This window comes from Oryx dammah, unplaced genomic scaffold, assembly GCF_014754425.2.
Source record: "Oryx dammah isolate SB20612 unplaced genomic scaffold, SCBI_Odam_1.1 HiC_scaffold_10, whole genome shotgun sequence".
Taxonomy (NCBI): domain Eukaryota; kingdom Metazoa; phylum Chordata; class Mammalia; order Artiodactyla; family Bovidae; genus Oryx; species Oryx dammah.
The window spans coordinates 48,827,593-48,851,708 of NW_024070194.1; the positions used below are offsets into that span (position 1 = coordinate 48,827,593).

Here is a 24,116-nt window from a genome sequence, read left to right on the forward strand (position 1 = left end):
TATTAAATACAGTTCTGTGCTGTACAGTAGGACCTTGTGGATCCTTCGTGTATTACTAGTTTGTCTTTGCTAATCTCAAACTCCCAGTCTACCCCTCCCCAACGTCCCCTCCCGCTTTGGCAACCACCGGTCTGTTCTTTATGAGTCTTGTTTCTGTTCTGTAGACAAGGCTATATATGTGTTGTATTTTAGATTCCAGATACAAGTGGTATCATACAGCATGTGTCTTTTTCTTACTTAGGATGATAGTCTCTCCATCTGTGTTGCTTGAATCGCATTATCTCGTTCTTTTTTACGGCTGAGGAATATTTCATTGTGTGTGTTTACACCACATCTTCTTCATCTATTCATTTGTCCATGGATATCTACGTAGCTTTCATGTCTTGCCTATTGTAAATAGTGCTTCTATGAACATAGGGATGCATGTATCTTTTTCAGTTTTATTGTTTTTTTCTGGATGCATGCCCAGGAATGGAATTAATTGCTGGATCATATGGTAATTCTTGTTTAAGTTTTCTGAGGACCCTCCATACTGTTATCCACAGTGGCTGCACCAACTTACATTCTTATCCACAGTGTAGGAGGGGGTTCCCTTCTCTCCACACCCTCTCCAGCATTTATTTGTAATTTTTAAATGATGGTCATTCTGAATGGTAAGAGGTGATACTTCATTGTGGTTTTGATTTGCATTTCTCTAATAATTAATGACGTTGAGCATCTTTTCAACTGTCTACTAGCCATCTTTATGTCTTCTTTGGAAAAACATCTGTTTAGATCTTCTGCCCGTTTTTCAATTGGGTTGTTTTCTGTTGTTGAGTTGAATGAGCTATTGTACAGTTTAGAGATTAAGCCCTTGTCAGTTACATCATTTCTAAGTATTTTATCCCATCCCATAGGTTGTCTTTTCCTTTGGTTCCTTGTTTCCTTTGCTGTGCAAAAACTTGTAAGTTTGATCAGGTCCCATTTGTATATTTTTGCTTTGATTTCTATTGCCTTGGGAGACTGCCATAAAAAAACAGTGGTGTAATTTCTGTCATAGGATGTTTTGCCCATGTTCTCTCCTAGGAGTTTTATGGTACCAGGTCTTATATTTAAGGAATAAGGTACTTTTTTAGGGACGGTGTGAGTGGACAGTCACAGGACATAGGACTGGACACTCCAGACCCCTTTTCTCCCCAAGAAGGCCTCCCAGCTTGGAGGAAAGGCCCCAGACCCAGGGACCCACAGCCTGGGTCTGAATCCTCTCAGGGGCCACTAGCTGTGCAGTTGGGGAAATTTACATAACCTGTCTGAGCCTCGGTTTACTCACCTGGCAAATGGAGATTATAATACCCTGCTGGCAGGGGCCTAGGATCGGGTATGTGGGATGTTTAGCACATAGAGGTGCAGACATCATCATTGCTGAACTCAGCATAGCTCCTGCATTGACCTGGAAGATGAGATACCACGGGTCCACCCCAGTGATAGCAGTTCCTAGAGGGTCTCTGTTGTGGGTTTAAACTCTGGGGTGAACTGCCAAGTTGGACACTGAATACTCATCTGTGCTGCCTGGCACTTGAGACAATCAGCAGGAATTTAGTGGGAAAAGACCTACTAACCTTCGATGTTGTGGATGTGGAACCAATAAGGAGCAACTTTCAAGAGCACCCGCCGTCCTCAGCCTTAAAAGTAGAGGAAGGGAAAGGGCTTGCTGTTTTACAAAACCAGACGGGGGAGCTACCGTCTGAAATTTACTTGTCTCCTTTTCTTAAAAAATAATGGTCAGTGAATGGATGACTAAGACTGTATGAAAATGAATTTAAAAAACAGATCTCAGATTTCTGAGAGGCCCCTAAGAAATGCTGATGTGACCTGCACAAATACTTTGTGTTTCTCCCCAGTGAACACAAGGTACGTGTCACAGCCAGACTCTGCGGCAGGCACCTTTATGGACAAAGTGACAGCTTTGATGAAGCCCAGCTGCAGAGGATTAAAGGAGGCCAGGCAGTGTTCAGATTCCAGGCCATCTCTCTGGGAGCAGAAAAGCACAGCCTAATAGCATTTGCAGCTGCTCTGTGGTCATCACAGAGGCCCTGGCCCCTTGGGGACAGCTGGTGCAGTCCCCACACCACTCAGACCCACAGGGCCGCACCTGTAAAGGGGACTGGATTCAAGGTGCCCTTCTGGGCAGGCCCAGCAGAAAGCAGCTTCTGGGGACGCAGCACCGTCGCCCTCTCGGCTGACTCTGGGCAGTCTGCTCCTCGGGACGTGAACTGTGACAAGGGAGACCAGAGGCCCCAGTGGTCAGTGTCCTGCCTCAGGTGCGGCAGGATGTGGCTCAGGTCCCCACAGGGTCAGGGACCAGGCAGCTCGGGGTAGCCAGTGATGCTGGGTCAGGCCCCACCAGGGCCCCATGCGGGAGCCAAGTTCCTATTGTAGGAGGTTGGCTGCAAGACCATGTGCTGAGCAGTTCAGGTGGCTGAACAGCCACCACCTGTGTTTTGTTACTTCTAAACGCAACTCCTTCCTCTCCAAAGTAGGTGGATGGCAGCATGTAGCGACACGTTACATTCAGCCTCGGGTCAAGGCTGCAAAGATGACAGTCCAGAAGCTCTTAATATAGAGCTTAACTAATACAACTTAACCTTTGCTAAAACTAAAAATCAATACATGCATCAGAATAAGTTGTACACAGGATTAAATTCAGGGTATGCTGAAGAAAATCGCAAGGAAAATTTGTGAAAACTTTTATGGAATATTTTTAAGGGAATATAGTCCTATTTTAGGTATATGTAGGCAAGCCCATTTTAGAATGTTAGGGTGCACAACACTGATTATTTAAGTATGAACACATATTTAATAGACTGGTAACAAATTCCAAGACATGTAAACTGCTGTGATATCTTTTAAGCATATCTCTCCCTAGTAGTAGTCTAACTGATGTGACTAATTTTCACTGCTTTGAAGAGTGTGGGATTGTTAAACAAAGATAACTTCTGTTCCTACATAAATTCGCAAAACTTTCAACGAGTGGCTTCCAGATTAATTGTGGACGTGTAACATCTATTCATAGGGTGGTTTCTGTTTGCTTGGTGCACCTAGAAGTACACAGATTTGACAATTTCAGGTTCACAGTAGAAGGTGCTAAGGCCTGAGCTTGGTCAGAATCCTTTAAGAATTATCATAATCGTTTATGAAAGCTGTTTGAGTACTTTGATAAAAAGACCAAAAGAAATCACATAAATATGGTCCCTGACCACTTGGAAACTTGAAATAATTGAGCTTTCTTCTTACCTTCAAACCTTAAGACAACTGTGATTTTGTCAATGAGATTGGGGTTGAGAAAAATTGAGATCATATAGAACCAGAGGGCCTGATTATTATTTTTGGTATTTTTATGTTTTTAAATTTTTTTATTGGAGTTTTATAGTTGCTTTACAACGTTGTGTTAGTTTCTGCTGTGCAGCAAGGGTGAATTACCTATATGTGTGTGTGTATATATATGTGTGTATATCTATGTATATCCCATCTTTTTAAAATTTCCTTCCCATTTAGGTCACCACAGAGCACTGTGTAGAGTTCCCTGTGCTATACAGTAGGTTCTCATTAATTACCTATTTTATACACATTACAATATAAACATCAATCCTATACCATCCCACCCACAGCCCCCTTCCCCCTTGGTGTGCATATGTTTATTCTTCTTGACTTTTAACATATATGGGTATCACGGGCACCTGCATCCTCCCTGGGTCGATCCCACCTGGGCATGAGTGGAGATCTTAGTCTCCTGACGTCACTCAGCCTAGAACGCTCTTCTTCTTGGTCACAGTCATTCAGGCCTCTCTTATGCACCTCCTCCCAAACCCCTTCCCCAGCAGGCACTCTAGCAGCGCTCAGCCTGCCGCTTGTCTCATCCCCCATCTTCTCCTCGCAGTACTGACACCCTCTGAAGTCACCTTGCTCATCATCATTGCCCTGGCACACAGTAGGTGGTCAGTAAATATTTACTGAACAAACAAATGAGGGAGTCTGGAGACAGATCTCTTCCTAAAGGTAACGGTTTGGGCTCTGAACTACTGTCTGAAGTGACCACTCACCCAGATCACTTTCCATGACTGTCCCTCAGTGGGGTCTGCATTCCGTGTGCTGCTGCGCTCTTCTCTAGTGCCTGCAAGGTCCCAGCAGTGAGACTAACCAGCCCTTCATCCTGGCTGCAGCCCTGGTGGCAGTCATCACTTAAATCCCAGGTTATTTTGTGAAAGTGATAGCTCTGCAATTTGTCTCTCCCATTTCTGACATAACTTGGAGACTTCAAAGTGTTTTTTTTTTACTAAACAGTCTTAGCAGATGACATTTTTTCCTTTGTACTTAAAGCCGGCCCAGCCGTTGTTTGCAGTATCCTTTCTCCACCAGCGGACCGTCTGCCAAAGGTTGGTGAAACACGGAAATTGCGCTTGTGCCATCAGGCCCCGGGCCTGCTCTGGCGTCCACACTTCTATTATACACACCTGGATGGCCTACTATCCTCCCAGATGATAGATGTTTATCTTGGGGTATCAGGAGGGCCTGGAGATCATCTTCCTCCAGTTTGGAGGCTTGGGGTCCATTAGCTGGAAGAAAGGTGGTTTCTCTCCCTTCCAGTGACCAACCAAGATCGACGTTCCCTCTGTTGTAAATGATTTATCCCCAGCCCTGCACCCCAGGGTTGCACCTCTACTGTTTGTCCTCAGAGTCTGGAGGCCTGAGCTGCACACTGGCTCTTCTTACGGTTTATCCCCTGCTCATCCCATGTTCTGCTGTTCTTTGTGTTTGCAGTGGGAAGCCGGCAGAAGGGGGAGCACTCAGTCAGGGTGGCTGGCAAAGAGAAGTGTGTCTACTTCTTCTGGCAAGGCCGCCAGTCAACCGTGAGTGAGAAGGGCACGTCAGCTCTGATGACAGTGGAGCTGGACGAGGAAAGGGGGGCCCAGGTAAGTCCTGGAGGCAGATCTACCGCAAACAAGGGAAAGGAGGGTGCCTGGTTTGTTTCCCTAGGGACCTGATTCTAGTGAACAAAGGAGAGCATTGTCCAAAGCCTCTTTAGTCTTGATCTGGCTTCCCTGTATTTCAGGCTCCATCTCCTCTTTCATCACCTCCCTGGCCAGGAAGGCAGACCTCTTATAATATGGCCTTAAAGTATATCTGCAAATAATAAATCCATAAAATTAAGTTTAAAGAGCCCATAAGCGTTTTTTAAGTTTTCACTTAACTGATCATCAAGGAATTGTAAATAGGACAAAGATGCCACTTTCCACTCCTAAAATGGCAGAAGTGTTTTAAAAGACTGGACCCAGGGCTGGTGAGGATTCAAGAGGATGGGTGCCCATGCCTGTCTCTGCTGGGAAATATAAATTGAAACAGCCACCCTGAAAGGCAGCTTTCGCTTAAGAACCTTAAAGTGCTCACACACTTTGATCAGTTATTCCACTTATATAAATCCATCCTTAGGAAATATCAGAGACATATGTAAAGGCTGTCTTCCCATGGCCTGCATCCCCCATGGCAGCCTGGGTGATTTTTCTAGGACCCATTAGATCATGCCCTGCCCTCTCTGTTCTCTGTCACACCTGGACCACGATCTAAGGGTTTGCTGGTGTCAGTCTTGCACTGTCCAACCTCCCTGGTCTTGGACGCCTGTTCAGGCCACTCCCACCTTTTTATGGTTCCCCCCCCTTTCTGCTCACTGCAGGGCTTTTGCAGGGATCTCCCCGGCCTGGCACTCCCCTAGGTTTCTGTCTGGATGTCACCTCCATGTGCTTTCTCCACCTTCTCTGTCCCTTTGCTTTGGTTTTCCACAGCACTTACCCCAACATAAAAGGACGGTCACTGTTTACTTATTCTGTGTCTTCCTCTATAAGCATGAAAGAAACTGTGTCTATCCTGGTCTTACTCACCCCATAACCCCAGAGCCTATGTGATGCCTGGCAGATACCACTGCCCAAAGTCAAAAGTTTTGAAAGCATTCTTTTTTAATGTTTGGATTATCTAACCTCCAGTCCCTTCATTTATTATGGGAAATTAAGAGTTGATTCTGGAGTTTTGGAGATCCTAGCATCCTTTTACTGTCTTGGATGAAAAGTTAAGAAAAACATCAGGAAAGAGAGCAGAGGTATTTTCTCCAGAAACAGATCCACAAGCACTCAGCCTTCCAGGTTCCTAAGAACCAATCCTCTTCCCTAAAAGTATTTAATGCATATTTTTTACTGTGGACTGTATTTTCCACGTAACAGCTGTTCGTCACTGAAAGCTAATTTACTCCTCATAGTGGATCATTTCAACTGCTTTTTTGGGGGGCGGGTAGAGGCCATAAACAAATGTTTTATCATACCTTCAAAATCATCCTTAGGGTTTTGAGTCTTAATCCAATTGGAGCATTTCATTTTGTATCAATCCAATGGGTGAAAAATCACTGCTGAAACAGAAACCACTGGCGCAAAACGGCCCTTAGTGATGCACAACAGGCCCTGAGGTTAATAACTTATAGTGAGAAACATTTCCTGCCTTTCAGTGCTGCCCAACTGCCAGGCTCTGTTCAAGTTTCCTGTTTAAGGGAAAATGTCTTTGGCAAAGTGAAAGTCAGCTGACTCAACCCTCGGTTACTGTTACTATGTTGCATCTCACACTGATGGGTTAACAGATGCAGTGACTGAGGTGATCTTGGGTGACAGGCCCTCTGAGGGGACCAGAGGCTGCAAAAGAGTAGTTCTTTTTCCCATAAACAGAGTCAGTGGCTGGTCATTCTCACTGCTAAGAAGTTTTATTAGAAACATGTTTAAATTAATCACATTATATCCCTACTGCAGAATATCAGAATTCATGCTTTAAAGGACATGTGATGATAGAAAAACACTGCTGCTGCTGCTGCTGCTAAGTCACTTCAGTTGTGTCCAACTGTGTGACCCCATAGATGGCAACACTAGCTGAAGAAAATCAGGGTATTAAAGCAACATAAAACAGCAATCCTACTTGGAAAAATATACACCTGAAAAATACTTTGTATCATAGGAAAGCTGTACTCTAGAACTGTCATAGTGTTCTCCATAAATCATGGTATTATCACTGGCTTTTATTTGTCCTTCTCAATATTTTTCAGATTTTCTACACAGGCATGTGTTATTTTTATGACTGCAGAACTGGGACACGTGACTTATTACTCTATCATGTGTTTCAATCGGAAGGTCCAAGTCCTGCAGGGCAAGGAGCCCCCCTGTTTCCTGCAGTGTTTCCAGGGGGGGATGGTGGTCCACTCTGGGAGACGGGAGGAGGAAGAAGAAAACACACAAAGTGAGTCACTCTTACTCTTGGAATTCGCTTTTCAGGGGTGGAGGTTTGGAGTAAGTCTCTCTTCATGTAGCTGAGGGCAAATTTATAAGTTTGCCTTATAAATCAGCTTTATGGGGTGCCCACACCCCTCCCCCTCCTTCTGTGGAGTTGCCTTCAGAATCCAGCTTTGCATGCAGAAGGCCACAAGGTGACCTTAAACTGGATCCTGGAGGGGAAAAAAACCAGTGATTTTATCTTTTAAATTACGAGATTTCTGTTGAGCAACATCTTAAAAAAAATCATCACAGCTTTCAAGCTTCTTAAAATATACCTGGTTACAACTTACCTAGGTCTTTATAAATTTTGTGAAACTGGTTTTCCTGCATCGTAAACTTTTGGCAACCTGTTTCTAAGTCCACAAAGGTTTGTTTTCTGGGCCTGGGTTAGAAACCGGCCTCACCTCCACCTGCCCCTCCAGACACAGGAAGGAGTGGGGCTTGGGGCTGCCTGGCAAGGTCCCCTCCCTGCTCAGTCGCTTCCTAACTGTGCCTCCGGCGCCCCCTGCAGGTGAGTGGCGGCTGTACTGTGTGCGCGGAGAAGTGCCCGTGGAGGGGAACTTGCTGGAGGTGGCCTGTCACTGCAGCAGCCTCAGGTCTAGGACGTCCATGGTCGTCCTCAACGTCCACAAAGCCCTCATCTACCTGTGGCACGGATGCAAAGCCCAGGCCCACACGAAGGAGGTCGGACGGACTGCAGCCAATAAGATCAAGGACCAGTGAGTACTGTGTGTGTGAGCACCTCTCCCTGAGCGAGGGCCTCCGGGGTGCAGGCTGAGCATCCCAAGAGCCCCGCGGATGCCCCCATATGTCCAGCATGACTCAGCGTGGAGAGGTCCCCACGAGGTCAGGGGCCCCGAAGGTCCAAGTTCATGTGACACACGTTCAGCCCAAACCTCCCCTTTGAGGGTTGTCCCCACTTTCTGAGGATTTACCTGCTTCCGTGAAAGGCAGAAGACCCCTTCAGAGGTGTGATTCGGCTCTCGAATTATCAGTCTGGATCCTTGGTTATTTAAAAGAGAACAAATTTCAAACATCATTTAGGGGATCAGAGCTGGTTTTGTCAGAGGTGTGGAAGGTTTGCAAACACCCAGCTAGAGAGGGCTGGGACGCCACCCACTGTGTCAGACTGTCAGGTGCCCCCTCCTTCAGGGACAAGGGTGTCTGGGAGACAGCTGCCCAAGTGCATTACCAGAGTCCCCAGGGCAGGCGCAATGGATGCTGGGTTCCCTTCCTCTTCCAGGCAGGTGCCCACAGGTGCCCACGACCCAGAGACAGCACACTAGACAGCCCCAGGTGAGAACCCACTCATATACTACAGAGGGGGCTGTCATTCATTATAAGGACCATTTTAGTTGGAAAGCAGGAAAGATGCTGAACCAATCTGTAGATGTAGTCTGGAATAATTTTGTCCTGCCCACAGTTCCGGGCCTGATAAAAACTACTGGACTCTCTCCATGCAGATGTCCCCTGGAGGCCGGGCTGCACAGTAGCAGCAAAGTGACAATTCATGAGTGTGATGAAGGCTCGGAGCCCCTGGGGTTCTGGGATGCTCTGGGGAGGAGAGACCGGAAAGCCTACGACTGCATGCTTCAAGGTAAGCCTACAGCCGGCACCTCCGAGCACCAGCTTCCTCAGTATGTAAATATTTATGCACACGTGCTCCACACAACACGAGGACTTATCCCAACACCAGGTCTTCTCGGGCCAACAACCCAGTAAGAAGACTAAACAACATTTATCACTAGTTATGATGCCAAGTAGATACTGTGTGTGTCAGGGTAGAGTTGTTCATAAAGAATGCTTCTGCCAGGAAGTGTCACACGGGGCTCCAAAGAGGACAGGGCACTTCCCGGAACCTTGGATGTGTAGCTGTGACTTGCAGAGAAGGGAAGGAGGGAGGAGCATTCCAGGAAACCAGATGGGCACAGTATGAGCCTCTGGGATAAGGTGCTTTTGGTTTAGCCAGTGCCCAGGGTGCAGAGAAATAGTGGTCGTTTAGTCACCAAGTTGCGTCTGACTCTTTGCAACCCTCTGTCGGGGTTTTCCAAGCAAGAATACTTGAGTAGGTTGCTGTTTCCTCCTCCAGGGGTCTTCCCAAACCAGAGATGAAACCCACGGTTCCTGCACTGGCAGGCAGGTTCTTTACCACTGAGCCACCTGGGAAGCTGTCCTGGGAAACAGTGGGGTTTAAATGAGAGTGGGTCGGTCTTGTCTTTGAATACATGAAATACAGGTTGACATACATACAGAACAACATAAGAAAAGTGAACAATTACTAAGCAGTTTAGGCTGAGCTAGGCCCTGGCTAACCACCTGCTACACGTTCCCTCACTCCATGCTTACAGCCCAACCAAGAAGCTGCCCTGGTTCACCGGCAGCAAAGCTCAGGCCTGGGAGGTTAACCATCTCAGCTCAGGTTGGACAACAGTGGGATGTCCTTGTGCCCACACTGTCCTGCCTCTCGAGTTTTACAAACTTTTCCAGAAGTTCTTAAAATATAGTTGATCCTTGAACAACATAGAGGTTAGGGGCTAAGCTCCACCCCTCCCCACACCCCCACACAGTTAAATATCCATATATAACTTGTTATTTGGCTATGTCAGGGCTTGGCTGTCCCATGGCCTGTGGGATCTTGGTTCCCCAGCCAGGGATTGAATCTGTGTCCCCTGCATTGCAAGGCAGAATCTTAACCACTGGACCACCAGGGAAGTCCCTACATATAACCTGTCACTCCCTGCAAACTTCACTACTCATAGCCAACTGCTGACTGAAAGCCTTACCAAAAACACAGACTTAACACTTAGTTTGTAGGTTGTATGTATTATATAACTCTTACAGAAAAGTGAATGTAATGAAAATTATAAGGGATGGAAATTACATTTACTATAGGATACAATAAATCTCCATCATCTGTTTATGAGATGAATCATTTGTCAGTATCTACATTAATATTGTCTTAGTGGATACAAAGTACTGTAGATGTTATATGTATTACTAATACTAGACATCAAAAATTAAAAGATACTGTGAAACAGAAATTTGTATTTATTTACAGATATTGGGTTAGACAAAAAGTTTGTTTAGGTGTTCCCATATGTTATGAAAATCTTTTTTTATGTTAATTCAACAAATATTTATTGAGTCTTAATTATATATCAAGTACTTTGCCAGATAATAGAGCTAAAATATGAAGGTGAACAAAACAGATGTGAACATAACTTACAGTGATGTTTTCTTTTGGGGAGGGTTTTGATTGCTTTGCTTAAGTCTAATTTATAAAGAACTTAATCAGTTTAGCTTTGTTTCCTTGTAAGTCCAAATATAACATCTTAAACCTTCAATCAGTCCTCAGTGAGGTCTGTGCTGGTTCTCTCTCTTGCAGCCAAGAAGCTTGAAAGTATCATGTGTTTCTCCTCTGTCAGGTAGAAAGTACACAGGGCTTTAGAAAAGAACAGATGTGACAGTTTTATTTTCCCCCGAGTCTATTCCAATAAGATCGACAATATCCCATTCATTGATGCCAATCTTGATCTGCAAAGAATGGAAAATCCATTCTAAGTTAAGATGGAGTCTTGTTACGATTATTTGGCTTATTATGCACTCCAGGAATCTGTAATTCCAAAATATGTTCAGTAGGTCTTGGCTGACTCATGCTTTTTTAAGTTCTAAAATTTCTTCTAAGAGATCTATCACTGTAATAAGTTGTTTTCTTCCACAAAATGTCCTTTTAAAAGTTATTTGCATTCAGTTCAGTTCAGTCACTCAGTCATGTCTGATTCTTTGTGACCCCATGGACTGCAGCCCGCCAGACCTCCCTGTCCATCTCCAACTCCTGGAGTTTAGTCAAACTCATGTCCGCTGAGTAGGTGATGCCATCCAACCATTTCATTTGCACTCAAGCCAATCAGTAAATGTTTTGCAGGCTCAGGTTAAGGCATAATCATGCAAATTATTCCTTAACTTTAATCCAGAAAATTTCATTTTGGCATATCCTTTAAAAGAGCTAACAAACTCCCCTCCCCACCCCGCTCCAGTAAATGCTCCATATGTTATGAAAATCTTGAATGAACTCTTTGGCCAGCCCGATACAATGAGTGATTCATGCACTGATAACAAAAAAGCAGCAATATGATCACTTTATATCACCTAGTGTCAATGGCACCCCACTCCAGTACTCCTGCCTGGAAAATTCCATGGACGGAGGAGCCTGGTGGGCTGCAGTCCAGGGGGTCGCTAAGAGTCGACACGACTGAACAACTTCCCTTTCACTTTCATGCATGGGAGAAGGAAATGGCAACCCACTCCAGTGTTCTTGCCTGGAGAATCCCAGGGACTGGGGAGCCTGGTGGGCTGCCGTCTATGGGGTCACACAGAGTCGGACACGACTGAAGCGACTCAGCAGCAGCAGCAGTCACTGATACAGTTGCCTCTCAGTGGCCCAGCTGATACACTAGTGAATGGCTATAACACTTTTATGGCATGCAGCATTTCAGTCATGATAATAGTCATAATAAACTACTGAAAGCACTGTTACCTTTTTATAAAAATCACTTACCCCTACAGATAACTGATGCACAACTTCTCCAGTTACAAGAGAGACGCAGACTGCATACTAATTCTTTGAAAACAAAGTTATAGAACAGTAAGAAAACTAACACATTATTAATCTTACATTAAATATCCCTCACCTTATGCCTATGTAAAGGTAGGTATCTACATAGATCTGATGCATTCATGACATAGCTAAATTTTATAACTTTTTCAGTATTTCTAGGCTATGCAATTTGTCTGCAGGTTTTTCAAGTTGTCACAAATCTCCAAAAGATTTTTCCAATGTATCTATTGAAAAAATTTATGATGAACCATTTCCCAAACCCTGTGTTAATATTTATAGGACTTATGGCTGCACGTATTTTGTGAATATATATGCCACTCTCTACTTAATAGCTGGAGAACTGAGTTGTTTCAAATTTTTCTCTAACAACAATAAAGTTGTGAATAGTTTTCAAAAGAATTATCTGCATTTGTTTCTAGTTAAGGTAAATTCCTGTACCTGGGACAACTGTGGTGAAGTTATTATAAAGTCTTACAGGAACATCCGCCAGTGTCCCCGGAACACTGGCACCAAATTGCATTCTTACCCACTGACTGCAGCGCACCTCACCAGCAGTTTACAGATGTGCACATTTCACAGCACAGCCACATGCTTGGTTTGTTACTTTTCCTCACTGATGGTAGAAATTATGATCTAAACACTGTTATAACTTCATGTTTAAATTAGAAGTACTGTTAAATGCTGTCTATAGATATTTCTTAGCCACGTGTACTTCTGTTTGGGTGAACATTTTATCTGTGCCTTTAGCAGGTTTTTAGATATTTATTGTCTTATTATTATTACATTTCTTTATATACTGCTAAAGATATGAACAGGTTTCCATATTTCCCATTTTGTCACTTGCCTTTTCATTTTGTTTGGTTGAGGGTGCTTTCTAATGCAGTGTAATTTTTCATTTTTATGTTGTTAATGCATAAATCTCTTCTTGAATTACTTCTTATGCAGTTATGATTAAAAAGGCCTTGCCCACCTCCAAGTTCAGATGAACTGTACCCTTTTTCACTTGTGCTTTGATCATTTCATATCTTACATTAATTCTTCAGACCACCTGGAATTTATTTGTCTTTAGCTTTTTGTTCTCTTTTCTTTCAAAGATCCTGGAAATTTTAACTTCACACCCCGCCTGTTCATCCTCAGCAGCTCCTCTGGCGACTTCTCAGCCACAGAGTTCATGTATCCCGCCCGAGACCCCTCTGTGGTCAACTCTATGCCCTTCCTGCAGGAAGACCTATACAGCGCCCCACAGCCAGGTACGGCCCACAGAAGGGGGGAGTCATGCTGAGCCAGCAGAAGGCTCACCTTCTAAGAAGTCTTTTTACTTTGCATCTAGTAAGCAGTTTTTATCTGCTAAGTACACTTTCTTATATTATCGCTCATGTAATCCTCATACCTCCCCCACAACCAAAGGAAGATGACATCAATCATGTATTATAGTATAAAAAACTGACCCTCAGATACTCAACCAAACTCATCAGTTAAGAATAGGTTGAGTGCAATTATGTCAGGCATCAGTCTCTGCTGTTCGCTCAGCTTTCCCTCCGTCTTCTTGATTCATGTTCTCATGTGGCTGCTCTTGCTCTAGCCATCATGTTTCTATTCAAAAGAGAAAGAAAAAAGAATGGGAGAAACTGCAATGGTAGCCAAGTCTCTCCCTTTTATCAGGTAAAGCAAAAGCTTTCCCCGAAACCCCAGCTGCAAGGGAACCTTGCCAGAGTCACAGGAGCAGGGGTTGGGAGCATCTTTGGGGTGAACCCCACAGCAGTGTCTACAATTCCAGGCTGCAGAGCAGGGCCACGGCTCTCCTGTGCCTCCTGATCCCAAGGTCAGGGCTGTTTCCACATGACCTCCACCACAAGACAGAGCCTCTGTGCTGTTGTGGTGGTTGGGACAGTCACCAGGGACTGGGCTGCAGAGACAGTCGTGTCTGAGGTCAGCTGTCCCAGCCTTGGGGCATCTCCGCTCTCACATTACAAGAGCCTGGAGAGGCATCAGGAACCTCACGGACCCTGGCCAGCCCGTCACCACCTGAAAATCTTGCCTGGTATACACATGGTCATACTGCGGAAATATTAGCTAGTATCTTAGAAGGGCTGCCACCCACCTCTTCATCCTAAGGCTCAGGTTAGGTCTTCAGCCTCCACTGGGCTTTTCAGTCGTGTGGTTATCACAGAACCCAGAAATGAGAGCCAGGAAAAGACTGGTGAGATGAGCCAGTGAATGTGAGAGGCCTTGGTGATGTCAAAGAAGAGTCAGGCTAATGGTTTGCTGGAGAGAAGAGGGGAACATCATTGGGATCTCTGCAGGCCCATTCCTCCCTAAAAGAACTGTGGACTCAGATGGCCTGCTTAGCAGGTCAAGCACAGGCAGGCCAAGCGTGACGTGCTCCCTAGGGTTTAACATGCTCTTGGGGGTCAGCGGTACTGACAGCCCCTCAGGGGTCACGAGTCTCATCTGTCCCAATCTTGGCACCTGGCCAGAACCCAGAGAGCAGCTGTGGAGTCGGGGGAGGCGGGGAATTAAGAGAGGAAGAAAGAGCGTACCTCATCAACGCCAGCTCTGCCTCAGGCTTTGCCTGATTTGTCCCTCAAAAGCCACATCATCAGGGGTACCCTCCCTGTGGCCCTGAGTTTACCTGCCAAGAGGCTTCTCCCACTGATCACAGTGGCAGGGAGGGAGGCACTGGTTAGTCTTGGGGAAGAGTCCCTGACTGTCTGCTCTGCCCTCACAGCACTTTTCCTTGTTGACAATCACCACGAGGTGTACCTCTGGCAAGGCTGGTGGCCCATCGAGAACAAGATCACGGGCTCCGCGCGCATCCGCTGGGCCTCGGACCGGAAGAGCGCCATGGAGACAGTGCTGCAGTACTGCCGAGGTGAGGCCCCCAGCAGTGGGCACCCTCCATCCAGGTGCCCTGATGGCTTTCTGCAGACTTACTTAGAGACCCGGGCCAGGCCTCCTTTTCTGTGGGTGGCACTAGCCTGGAAAAAAACCTGCAGTCAGCCATGAAACCGACTTTGTTTTTCCCCTGGAACTTCTTGAGGCTTATTACTTTTGAAATTAATACATTCTAAGCTGCCAACATGAATGAGATTTCAATTTCTTTTTTTTAAATTGAAGTCGAGTAAATGTACAATATTATATGTTACAGGTGTATGATACAATGATTCATGATGTTTAAAGGTTATACTCCATTTATAGTTATTATAAAACATCAGCTATATTCCCCATGATATACAATATATCCTGGTAGCAGATTTTATAGCTAATGGTTTATACCATTAAATCCACTACCCCCCTTATATTGCCCCTCCCCATTTCAACAAACTAGGGAATATCTCTTTTCTATTGGACTGATCAAAAAGTTCATTCGGGTTTTTACATAACATCTTATGGAAAAACCCAAAAGAACTTCTTAGCCAACCTGATACTATCAGGCCATCTATTATTAACCTGTCACCCTCGAGATGAACAGCTGAGTTGTAGGATGGCTAGCCTGGTTAAAACCATCCTGCACTCAGGGTTAATCATGCTGAAGGACCCTGTCAGGGAGTAGAGAGAGGCCCCAAATGGGCTGGAAGGCCGATGGCAACCTTTCTGTCATTATTATTATTGTTACATCTGCAAAGAAAGGTGTGCAGTCCATTCGTGGCTTCTCTATTATACCATCCACCTGGAACTGGTGGTCTGTTATATAAAATGAAGATACCAGTAATTAATTTCTTAATTTTTAAGACCTCATTGATTAGTATTACTGAGTATGTACAGTCAATTTTCTCTTGAGAAACTCTTTCATAATAAAATAACTAAATTTCCCACCAAACATATAAGCTAAAGCAGCTTCTAAACTGCTGTCATTAGCTGGTTAATTCTCACTGAACTTGATGCTGGGTCAGGAAGTTGGAGGAATAGCTGACGGGTGAGTCCAGGAGGAGGAAAAGGAGCCCCCAGACACCGCAGAGAGAGGCTGTCTTTCCCCATCCAGGGAGGGTTCTGTTAGGGTCAGAAACCTTAAAGTCAGGTCACTTCCAGGCAACTGCATGCATACCTATATGCAAGAAGTTAAACATCTTATGTAAACACCCTCCAGGCGAGCTTGTCAACTACTCATAACTTACATTTTAAGCCTGAAGTCCAGGGATGCAAACAAAAGATTTCAGGGGAAATCAGGGAAAGACAGGGCCTTCAGGGCCACCCCGGGTCTGTGACGTCTGCCTTCTGTGTGACCGCAGGGAAAAACCTGAAGAAGCCACCCCCCAAGTCTTACCTCATCCACGCTGGCCTGGAACCCCTGACCTTCACCAACATGTTCCCCAGCTGGGAGCACAGAGAAGACATTGCAGAGATCACGGAGATGGTGAGCACCCTTCCTCCCGCTCCAGGGGCTCCCTGCCTTTCAGGCTGTAGGGTGGCTTCCCCTGGGGAGAAAAGGCCAACTGTATTTTCATGTGAAAATGTGATTCCTTGTTCACATGTTGACCAGTCTACACAGAATCAGCACAGGGAGAAGAGAAGCTTAAGGAGAAGTCAGTGAAAGTAACAGGGTAACTTCCTACACACCATGCTCAGGTCCAAACAAAAGCAAAGGTGAACTTAATTAGTTTGAAGACAACACACAAATAAAAGCAGCCATCTCTTCTACCTGTTAAAGATCCATTGCCTCTTTAAGTCCATATAAAGCACCACAGAACAGCCCCGTCTCAGACCTCAACCTTGGGTCCAAGGAGACATGGAATAACTCCGTGATGAGTTCATCTGCTCAGGTAACGCAGGGAGTGAAGGTGGTGTGAGCCTGTCCTGACGCAGGACGGCTCGACTCCTCTTTCCTACCATCCTTTATCTCCAAGAGGCATTTATCAACCTCTATTCACCAAAACACATTCTTAGCCAGCATGTTATCCTTTCCAGCTGCACCGAGAAGAGGAAGCTTACCGCAGCTCTGTAGAATTTCTTAATGTATGGGTTTTGAACACTGCTCACACCACCAACCCCAAGGAAATTTTTTATTTGGTGGGAGATAGGTTTGCTCAGTGAGATTTTTCTTGCTGTGCAAACACAGGGCTGCTTACCTGGGGAAATAATGGGGGATATTTGATAGGAGGTCTGGATAACTTTAAACAAACTGCAAAAGTGTGCTGCTGCTTGACCACAGAGAGGGCCTGCTTGATCTCCGCTGCCGATCCTAAGCTCTCTGGAGCCCGGTGGACTTTATCTTCACAGGTGGGGTCTCAGGCTGCCTGGGAGCCAACAGGCATGGTGAGGTGTCTCTGTGCACGACGGATGTGTGACCCAGGACACCTCGAAGCTCTTCAGGTTCAAGGACATCAATCAGTGCCATCCTCTGTTCTCTGCAGACCCCTGGAGGGGGTTAAAAAAAAACTCCATTAAGCCCCAGCACATTCTAGATGCATTTTCTTACCTTTTTCTATTGAGGATTAGGAGATGGGATCTGAGGTATAGAGGAGAGGTTGATTCTTATTAAGGTTAATTGCTTTTATATATTTGTAAGCACATTCCATTATTTGCATGCTTCTGATGTCTCAGCTTCACATGTAATCATCATCTTGATAATTCACTCATGTGATAGGCCCTAAACTTTTTTGCTGATGTATATGAAAACTGACAGGGGGAGTGAGATGGTAGGTATCTCAGGCTAGGCTGGGGTAGGGATGGGCTGGGTGATATGTTCACAGCTCGTGATGAAATGTGTTCAGACATGGAGGTCCCCCTCTCGGCTCCCTCTTCTTCTCCAGGACACAGAAGTTTCAAATCAGATCACCCTAGTGGAGGATGTCTTAGCCAAACTATGTAAGACCATTTACCCGCTGGCCGACCTCCTAGCCAGGCCGCTCCCTGAGGGAGTCGACCCTCTGAAGCTGGAGATCTATCTCACTGATGAGGACTTCGAGGTAAGTGTTTTTTTCTGGGCAGAATTGTGTTTGAGTGTCGCACGTGGCTGGTCAGAGGGTCTGTTCGCTCGGCCACTGGGCATTTCTTTCTCTCCTTCCAGTTTGCACTAGACATGACCCGAGACGAGTACAACGCACTGCCCGCTTGGAAGCAGGTGAACCTGAAGAAAGCGAAAGGTCTGTTCTGAGTCATGAGATGCTGGAGGAACCTGGGTGGTCACTTTCAATACTGATGGACCAGGAAAATGGATGTTTTAGTGGGGGAGCCTGGTATTTTTAAATATGTTTTTTCATCCGCATTTTTAAAACCTGAAGTGACCAGCTCTCCTGCTCGTTTGGGAGTTGTGTATTTTGTAAATGTCCCAGAGAATTCTCTGGGAACACGCTTTCCACACGTCAGCAAGTGGTATTTGTGAGGTATCCGTGGCCCTACGTGCACTTACACAAGCAGGTCCTCAGCAGCGGCCACGGCACTGCCCTCCCACTCCAGCTAAGCGTTGCCTATTGTTTTGAAGCAGTTCTCTTTATAAAGTGTTATTTTGATAGTCTGTGGATTCTAAAATATATATATATTTATATAAACACCGTATAAATCAAATATGTATTTAACAAACCAATATGTATTCATTCACTTTTAAGACTTTTTTTGGTGTCAAAATAATATTAAAAGGTAGTTGCTTCTGTTGAATTAGTTCTGCCACCTATGTGTATTTTCACCCATATTCAGAAGCGTCTCCATTGGTGTGAAGTCTGACTCATTCTGAGTGCTGCTTCCGGTGCTAAGATGAACAAAGGCTCTTAAGAATCTGTGCGAATCTACCTTTCTACCTTAATATTGCCCCCAAATGTATAGTGCCTTGTTTTATGTACAGTTTATATACAGAAAAGTTTGCTCTGCATTTTTTGACAATGGTTTGGAACAGTATCTACAGTTTTACTCTAAAATAGTAGAAATTTCAAAAAAAAACAACCCTCTATTTCTAATACCTGTTGTAAACATTATACATGTCATTTGGTGACAGAGGACTCCAAAATAAAAGCTTCAGAATAAACACAACTATGAACTGATTGGCTCACACTGAGTTCCTGTCTGAAAAACATTTTTTTGTAAATGTTAACCTTGTACCAATATTTCACCATTCAGTATTAACTGCTGTAGCTTTTAATGCAGCTCAGGAAAAGATGGAATACAAGGTCATTCAACTAAACAGACATATTCAGCCCATAAAATGAGTTGAAGACATATTTTTGCAAGTCATCATTCAATAGATGCTCTTTATCCTCAACTATAGCTGTGTATCAAATTCAAGAACTCAATGCCTTTTTAAAAATACTGCATATATAAGGTAGTTAGAAAAACATTAAAAAACTCACCAGCTTTTATGTTCTAAAATCCAGGGTCCAAGGGAAAAGAATCTGAAAAAGAATGTATGTGTAACTTAATCACTTTGCTGTAGACCTGAAACTAAAACAACGTTGTAAATCAACTGCAATAAACAAACCCCAAACCCATGGTTTTGAACAAAGACCACATACCCTGATAGGAGTTGTTACCACCACCCCCACTTTGGTCTTAGTAATAGTTCATGTATCAATCCCATGATTTCTAAACTCCATCACTGACCATGAGCCCCCTGTCCCCCGAGACTGCACTAGGTCAGGGGTCTGTACCTGCTCCTGGCCCCCACCACTTGACGACTCTGTGACACTGGGCCATCACAGAACTGTCCCACCTCTGTCTCCTCTTCACATCGGCACTGTAACTTCCCACCTCCTATGACTGATTCTTACCAAGGCTATCAATGTTACTGTCATGGAGGTGGACTTAGGAAAGCAAGAGAGTTAAAATTAAGGAACGTGGTCACACATCTAGAAATGACAGGTTCAACCCAGGAAGACCTTCCAACGAGAAAACATGGAAAAGTCGAGGGAAGGGTTCAGACTGTGTCCCATGGGAAGCTGGCAAAGAGGAGCAGAGAAGCATGCTGCAATAAGCCCTTTGGGTGGAGAGCCTGCTCTAGGTGTGATGGACAATACAGAGTCATCAGCAGTACCCATTATCCTAGATTTTCCCAAATGCTCTAAAACTGTTTATACCCACGTGTACTAAGCACTGTCCCCAGCACTGTGTTTGCCTCTCACCTCTTATGATAAACAGGGCACCCGTCTTGGTTTCACATTTGCTTTTTGCCTCTTTTCCTGAGTAGTTTCCCCAAATCTCTCTCCAGTCTGCAGAACTAGATCCTCCTCTCTCATGTGGTTTTGTGATAGCAGGACGTGACCTTTGCGTCCTGGGAAGGGACCCTGCCTGAACACATGACGTGCTAAGTCTCAAAGCTTCAGCCAGCTGGGCTGCACCCCTCCTCCAGAGCCACATTCCCAGGTGAACCATCTGGGGAACTTTTATTAAAAACAGCTGTTGTTTTCTTCATTTGCTGCTTTTGAACTACAGAACAGAGGGGAACGGATGTCTGGGTGGAGACAAGATGTCACGAGTATCCTGAGGTTGTGGGGGAACTCCAGGAGTACAAGCGGGCTCCGGAGGTGAGGAGCCCTCACCCCGATATGTTCTTCCTGGGCTGCGTCAGGGTCCAAAAGGCCGCTCAGGAGCCCCTCTTCGTTCTCTCCTTATTCCAGCCCCTCCTGTGCCTGAGCTCCATTCTTGTAAAAGGGGATGCATTCCAGAAACAGCTTGAGAATCTGTTTTGGTCCTTCACTTCCTTCTTTTCTTCTGATTGTAACATAATACCCTGTCTACACAGTGACTTGTACGTGAATGATCACGGCAGCATCGATCATAATAACCTAAACCTGCAACAACCCACCGGTCCGTTGACTAAGAAATGGATAAAGAAAATGTGGTAAATTCACACAATGGAATACTATCCAATAGGAACGGTAACAAGATACTGATCAACACTCCAACACACCTGGACCTCAGAAATGCCATTTAAGAACTGAGAGTCTGGGATTAGCAGATGCAATATAGGAGGAATAAACAGCAAGGTCCTATAGCACAAGGAACTATATTCAACATCCTGTGATAAACCAAAATAAATATATGTGTTAATAACTGAATCACTTTACTGTACAGCACAAATTAACAAAAATGCAGCTCATAGAATGGGAGAAAATATTTGCAAATGAAGCAACTGATAAGGGATTAATCTCCAAAATATACAAAGAGCTCATGCAGCTCTATGTCAGCAAAATAAACAACCCAATCAAAAATGGCAGGAGATCTAAACACATGTTTCTCTAAAGAAGACATAGAGATGGCCAAAAGCACATGAAAGGATGTCCAACATCACTAATGATCAGAGAAAAGCAAAAACCAGACTGAGGTATCACTGCAGACTGGTCAGAATGGTCATCATCAAAAAGTCTACAAACAATGAATGCTAGAGGGGCTGTGGAGAAAAGGAAACCCTTTTAGACTGCTGATGGGAATCCAAGTTGGTACAGCAACTATGGAAAACAGTATGGAGGTTCCCTAAAAAACCAGTTGCCATGTGAACCACCAATCCCACTGCAGGCACATATCCAGGGAAAACCACAATCTGGAAAGATGCAGGCACCCCAGTGTTCACTGCAGCATGGTTTACAATAGCCAAGACATGGAAAAACGCCTGAATATCCATCCTCAGAGGCATAAATATAAAGATGTGGTATAACACATACAATGGAGGACCACTCAACCATAAAAAAGAATGAAATGCCATTTGCAGCAACATGGATGGATCTAAAGATTGTCACACTCTAAGCCAGGCAGAGAAAGAGAAGGCTGTGTATCACTCAGTGGACTCTAATATTTTAAAAATGATACAAATAAACATACAAAACAGAAACGGACTTACAAATATCTAAAACAAACACGGCTGCCAAAGGGAAAAATGAGATGGATGATAAAAACCAGAGTTTGTTGTTTGCAGACACAAACTACTAAATATAAAATAAACAACAAGGACCTACTGCATAGCACAAGGAACTCTACTCAATATTCTGTGATAACCTATATGGGAAAAGAATCTGAAAAAAGAATGAATACATGTATGTGTGTAACTGGATCACTCTGCTGGACCCCTGAATCTAACACAAACTGCCAATCAACTATATTCCAGTAAAACATACATAAATAAAGGGGAGAGGAAAAAGAAACATCATTCAGTGAAAGAAGCCAGACACAAAAGACCACATAAACTGTTCAATTTCATGTATTTGGAATTTGCAGGGAAGACATCCATTCAGACAGACGGGTGGCAGATAGAGGTGGGAGTGAAGACTGACTGTGGATAAGCATGAGGGACCTTTGGGGGTGGGACTTTCTGAAACTATAGACTTCCTAAAACTGCATTGTGGTGGTGGCTGCACAACTCTGTGAAAGCACTAAAACTTAAGTGAAGTGTACACTTACACAGGTGTGTTATCAGAGCACAAGAAAGCCACTTAAAAAAAAAAACCAATCTGTGAAAAATGCAATTATAAGGATATATAATTTAGAGACTGAAAGTCATAGCTGTTCTTTCTGTTAAAAGAAATAATCATTCATGACACCTGTGAAGACAGTAAGGCTGGGATTTCCCCAGTAGTCTGGTGGTTAGGACCCAGTGCTTCCACTGTGGAGGGCATGGGTTCAATCCCTGGTCAAAGAACTAAGATCCCATGAGCCTCACAGCATGGCCAAAAATAAAAAAGATGTTATTTAGGACAATCACGACAGGTGTAGGGGCCACTGCTGAAGGGGAAAGACTGGACTCAACTGCAAAGACACAATGAAGAGTGAGAATTTATAGCAAAGCAGCAGATGGAGGTGGGGGTCATTGGATAGGGAATCACCAAGAGGAAAAATCAGGGTAAAAGGGCAGTTCTGGCCAAACTGACCTAAGAGGACTCAGGGCAGATCAGGGTGACCAGACACTACCCGGGGGATGGTGGAGGGTGAGGAGTCCGACAGGTCACGAGCGTGATGAGACATCGAGGGAGGGGGTCTGGCTAAACCTACTTGATCTAGCTACACATGGGCCTGTCTCTGAGGCCACACCCAAGGACAGACTCAAAGGAGACCGACTACAGCTTGGTCAAGGGCAGCGTCTTTGTCACCACTTCCCATATACAATTATTTCAACAGTTTGATTTATAGTCTTCTAGATTTTTCTTTACACCAACTAACATTGAGAGGTATGCTGTTTTTCTTTCTTAAGAGAAAAACTGCATTTGTTTTTTGGCATGTTAATTCTCCCATTAACAGCAGGGCTCAGACGCTAGTCCCTGGACGCTGATCCTGGTGTGTATGAGGTTCTGTGGTCACGTAGGGCTCAGTGTGAGGGTCCAGAGCAGCAGCGGTGGGGACCCAGCCCCTCCAAACCCCACCACCACTCAACGCTCCTACAGAGGGTGGGCAGCATCCAGCCAGGGCCCAGAGAGGGAGGATTTGGGGACTGATTTTCACAGGTCTTTCTTTTTTAACCTCTTGTTTTGCTTTGGGGTAGAGCCAGTTAACAGTGTTGTGATAGTTTCAGGTGGACAGGAAAGGACTCAGCCATGCATGCACATGTATCCATTCTTTTCCAAACTCCCCTCCCATCCAGGCTTCCACATAAAGTTGGGCAGAGTTCCATGTGCTATAAAGAAGGACCTTGCTGGTTATCCATTTTAAATACAGCAGTGTGTACATGTCCATCCCGTTTCCTAACTAACATTCCCCCCATCCTTTCCCCTGGTAACCATAAGCTCCTTCTCTAAGGCTCACAGGCCTCTCTTGATCTCAGATCCAGAGTAGGGACCCGAAGCCTCAAAACAGGCCTTTGTGGAAAGCAGATCAACAGTGTAGTGAGTAGCTAGGGAGGTCATGGGACCATAACAAGTCAAAGTCAAGGTAATGATTCATAGGCAAATAAACTGAAATAATGGAATACTGAATATACTGGAACAGTATCTGACCCAAAGAAAAACCCCTACTTTAGTTCCTCCTTTACTCATAAAAACTAACTGCAGGAGAGTGATCAAGACAGCAGAGTAGTAGGATGTGAAGCTTGACTTCTCTCACAGATACATCAAAAATTTCTTCTACGTGTGGAACAAGTCTCACGGAATACCAACTGGATGCTGCTGGAAGACCTCAGACTGCCAAAAGAGCAATAAAATCTCCACGTAAGCAGGTAGGAAAAAAGAAAGTGAGAAAGGGATCAGGATGGGACCTGAGCCCCAGGAGGGGGCTATGGCAGAGGAAAAGTTCCTCACTCTGGGAAGCCCCCT

General features: G+C 44.8%; 1 protein-coding gene across 1 annotated transcript in view; it reads left to right on the top strand.

The window, feature by feature from the left end:
* Positions 1–18,929, top strand: part of SVIL (supervillin) — a 185,943-nt gene extending 167,014 nt beyond the window's left edge. Inside the window, 9 exon segments of the mRNA XM_040248038.1 lie at positions 4,798–4,949; positions 7,197–7,302; positions 7,849–8,056; positions 8,801–8,934; positions 13,050–13,205; positions 14,684–14,827; positions 16,185–16,309; positions 17,706–17,861; positions 17,963–18,929. Coding sequence (XP_040103972.1) covers positions 4,798–4,949; positions 7,197–7,302; positions 7,849–8,056; positions 8,801–8,934; positions 13,050–13,205; positions 14,684–14,827; positions 16,185–16,309; positions 17,706–17,861; positions 17,963–18,049 — 1,268 coding nt within the window. The 3' untranslated portion in view covers positions 18,050–18,929.
* The last annotated feature ends 5,187 nt before the right edge of the window (positions 18,930–24,116 follow it).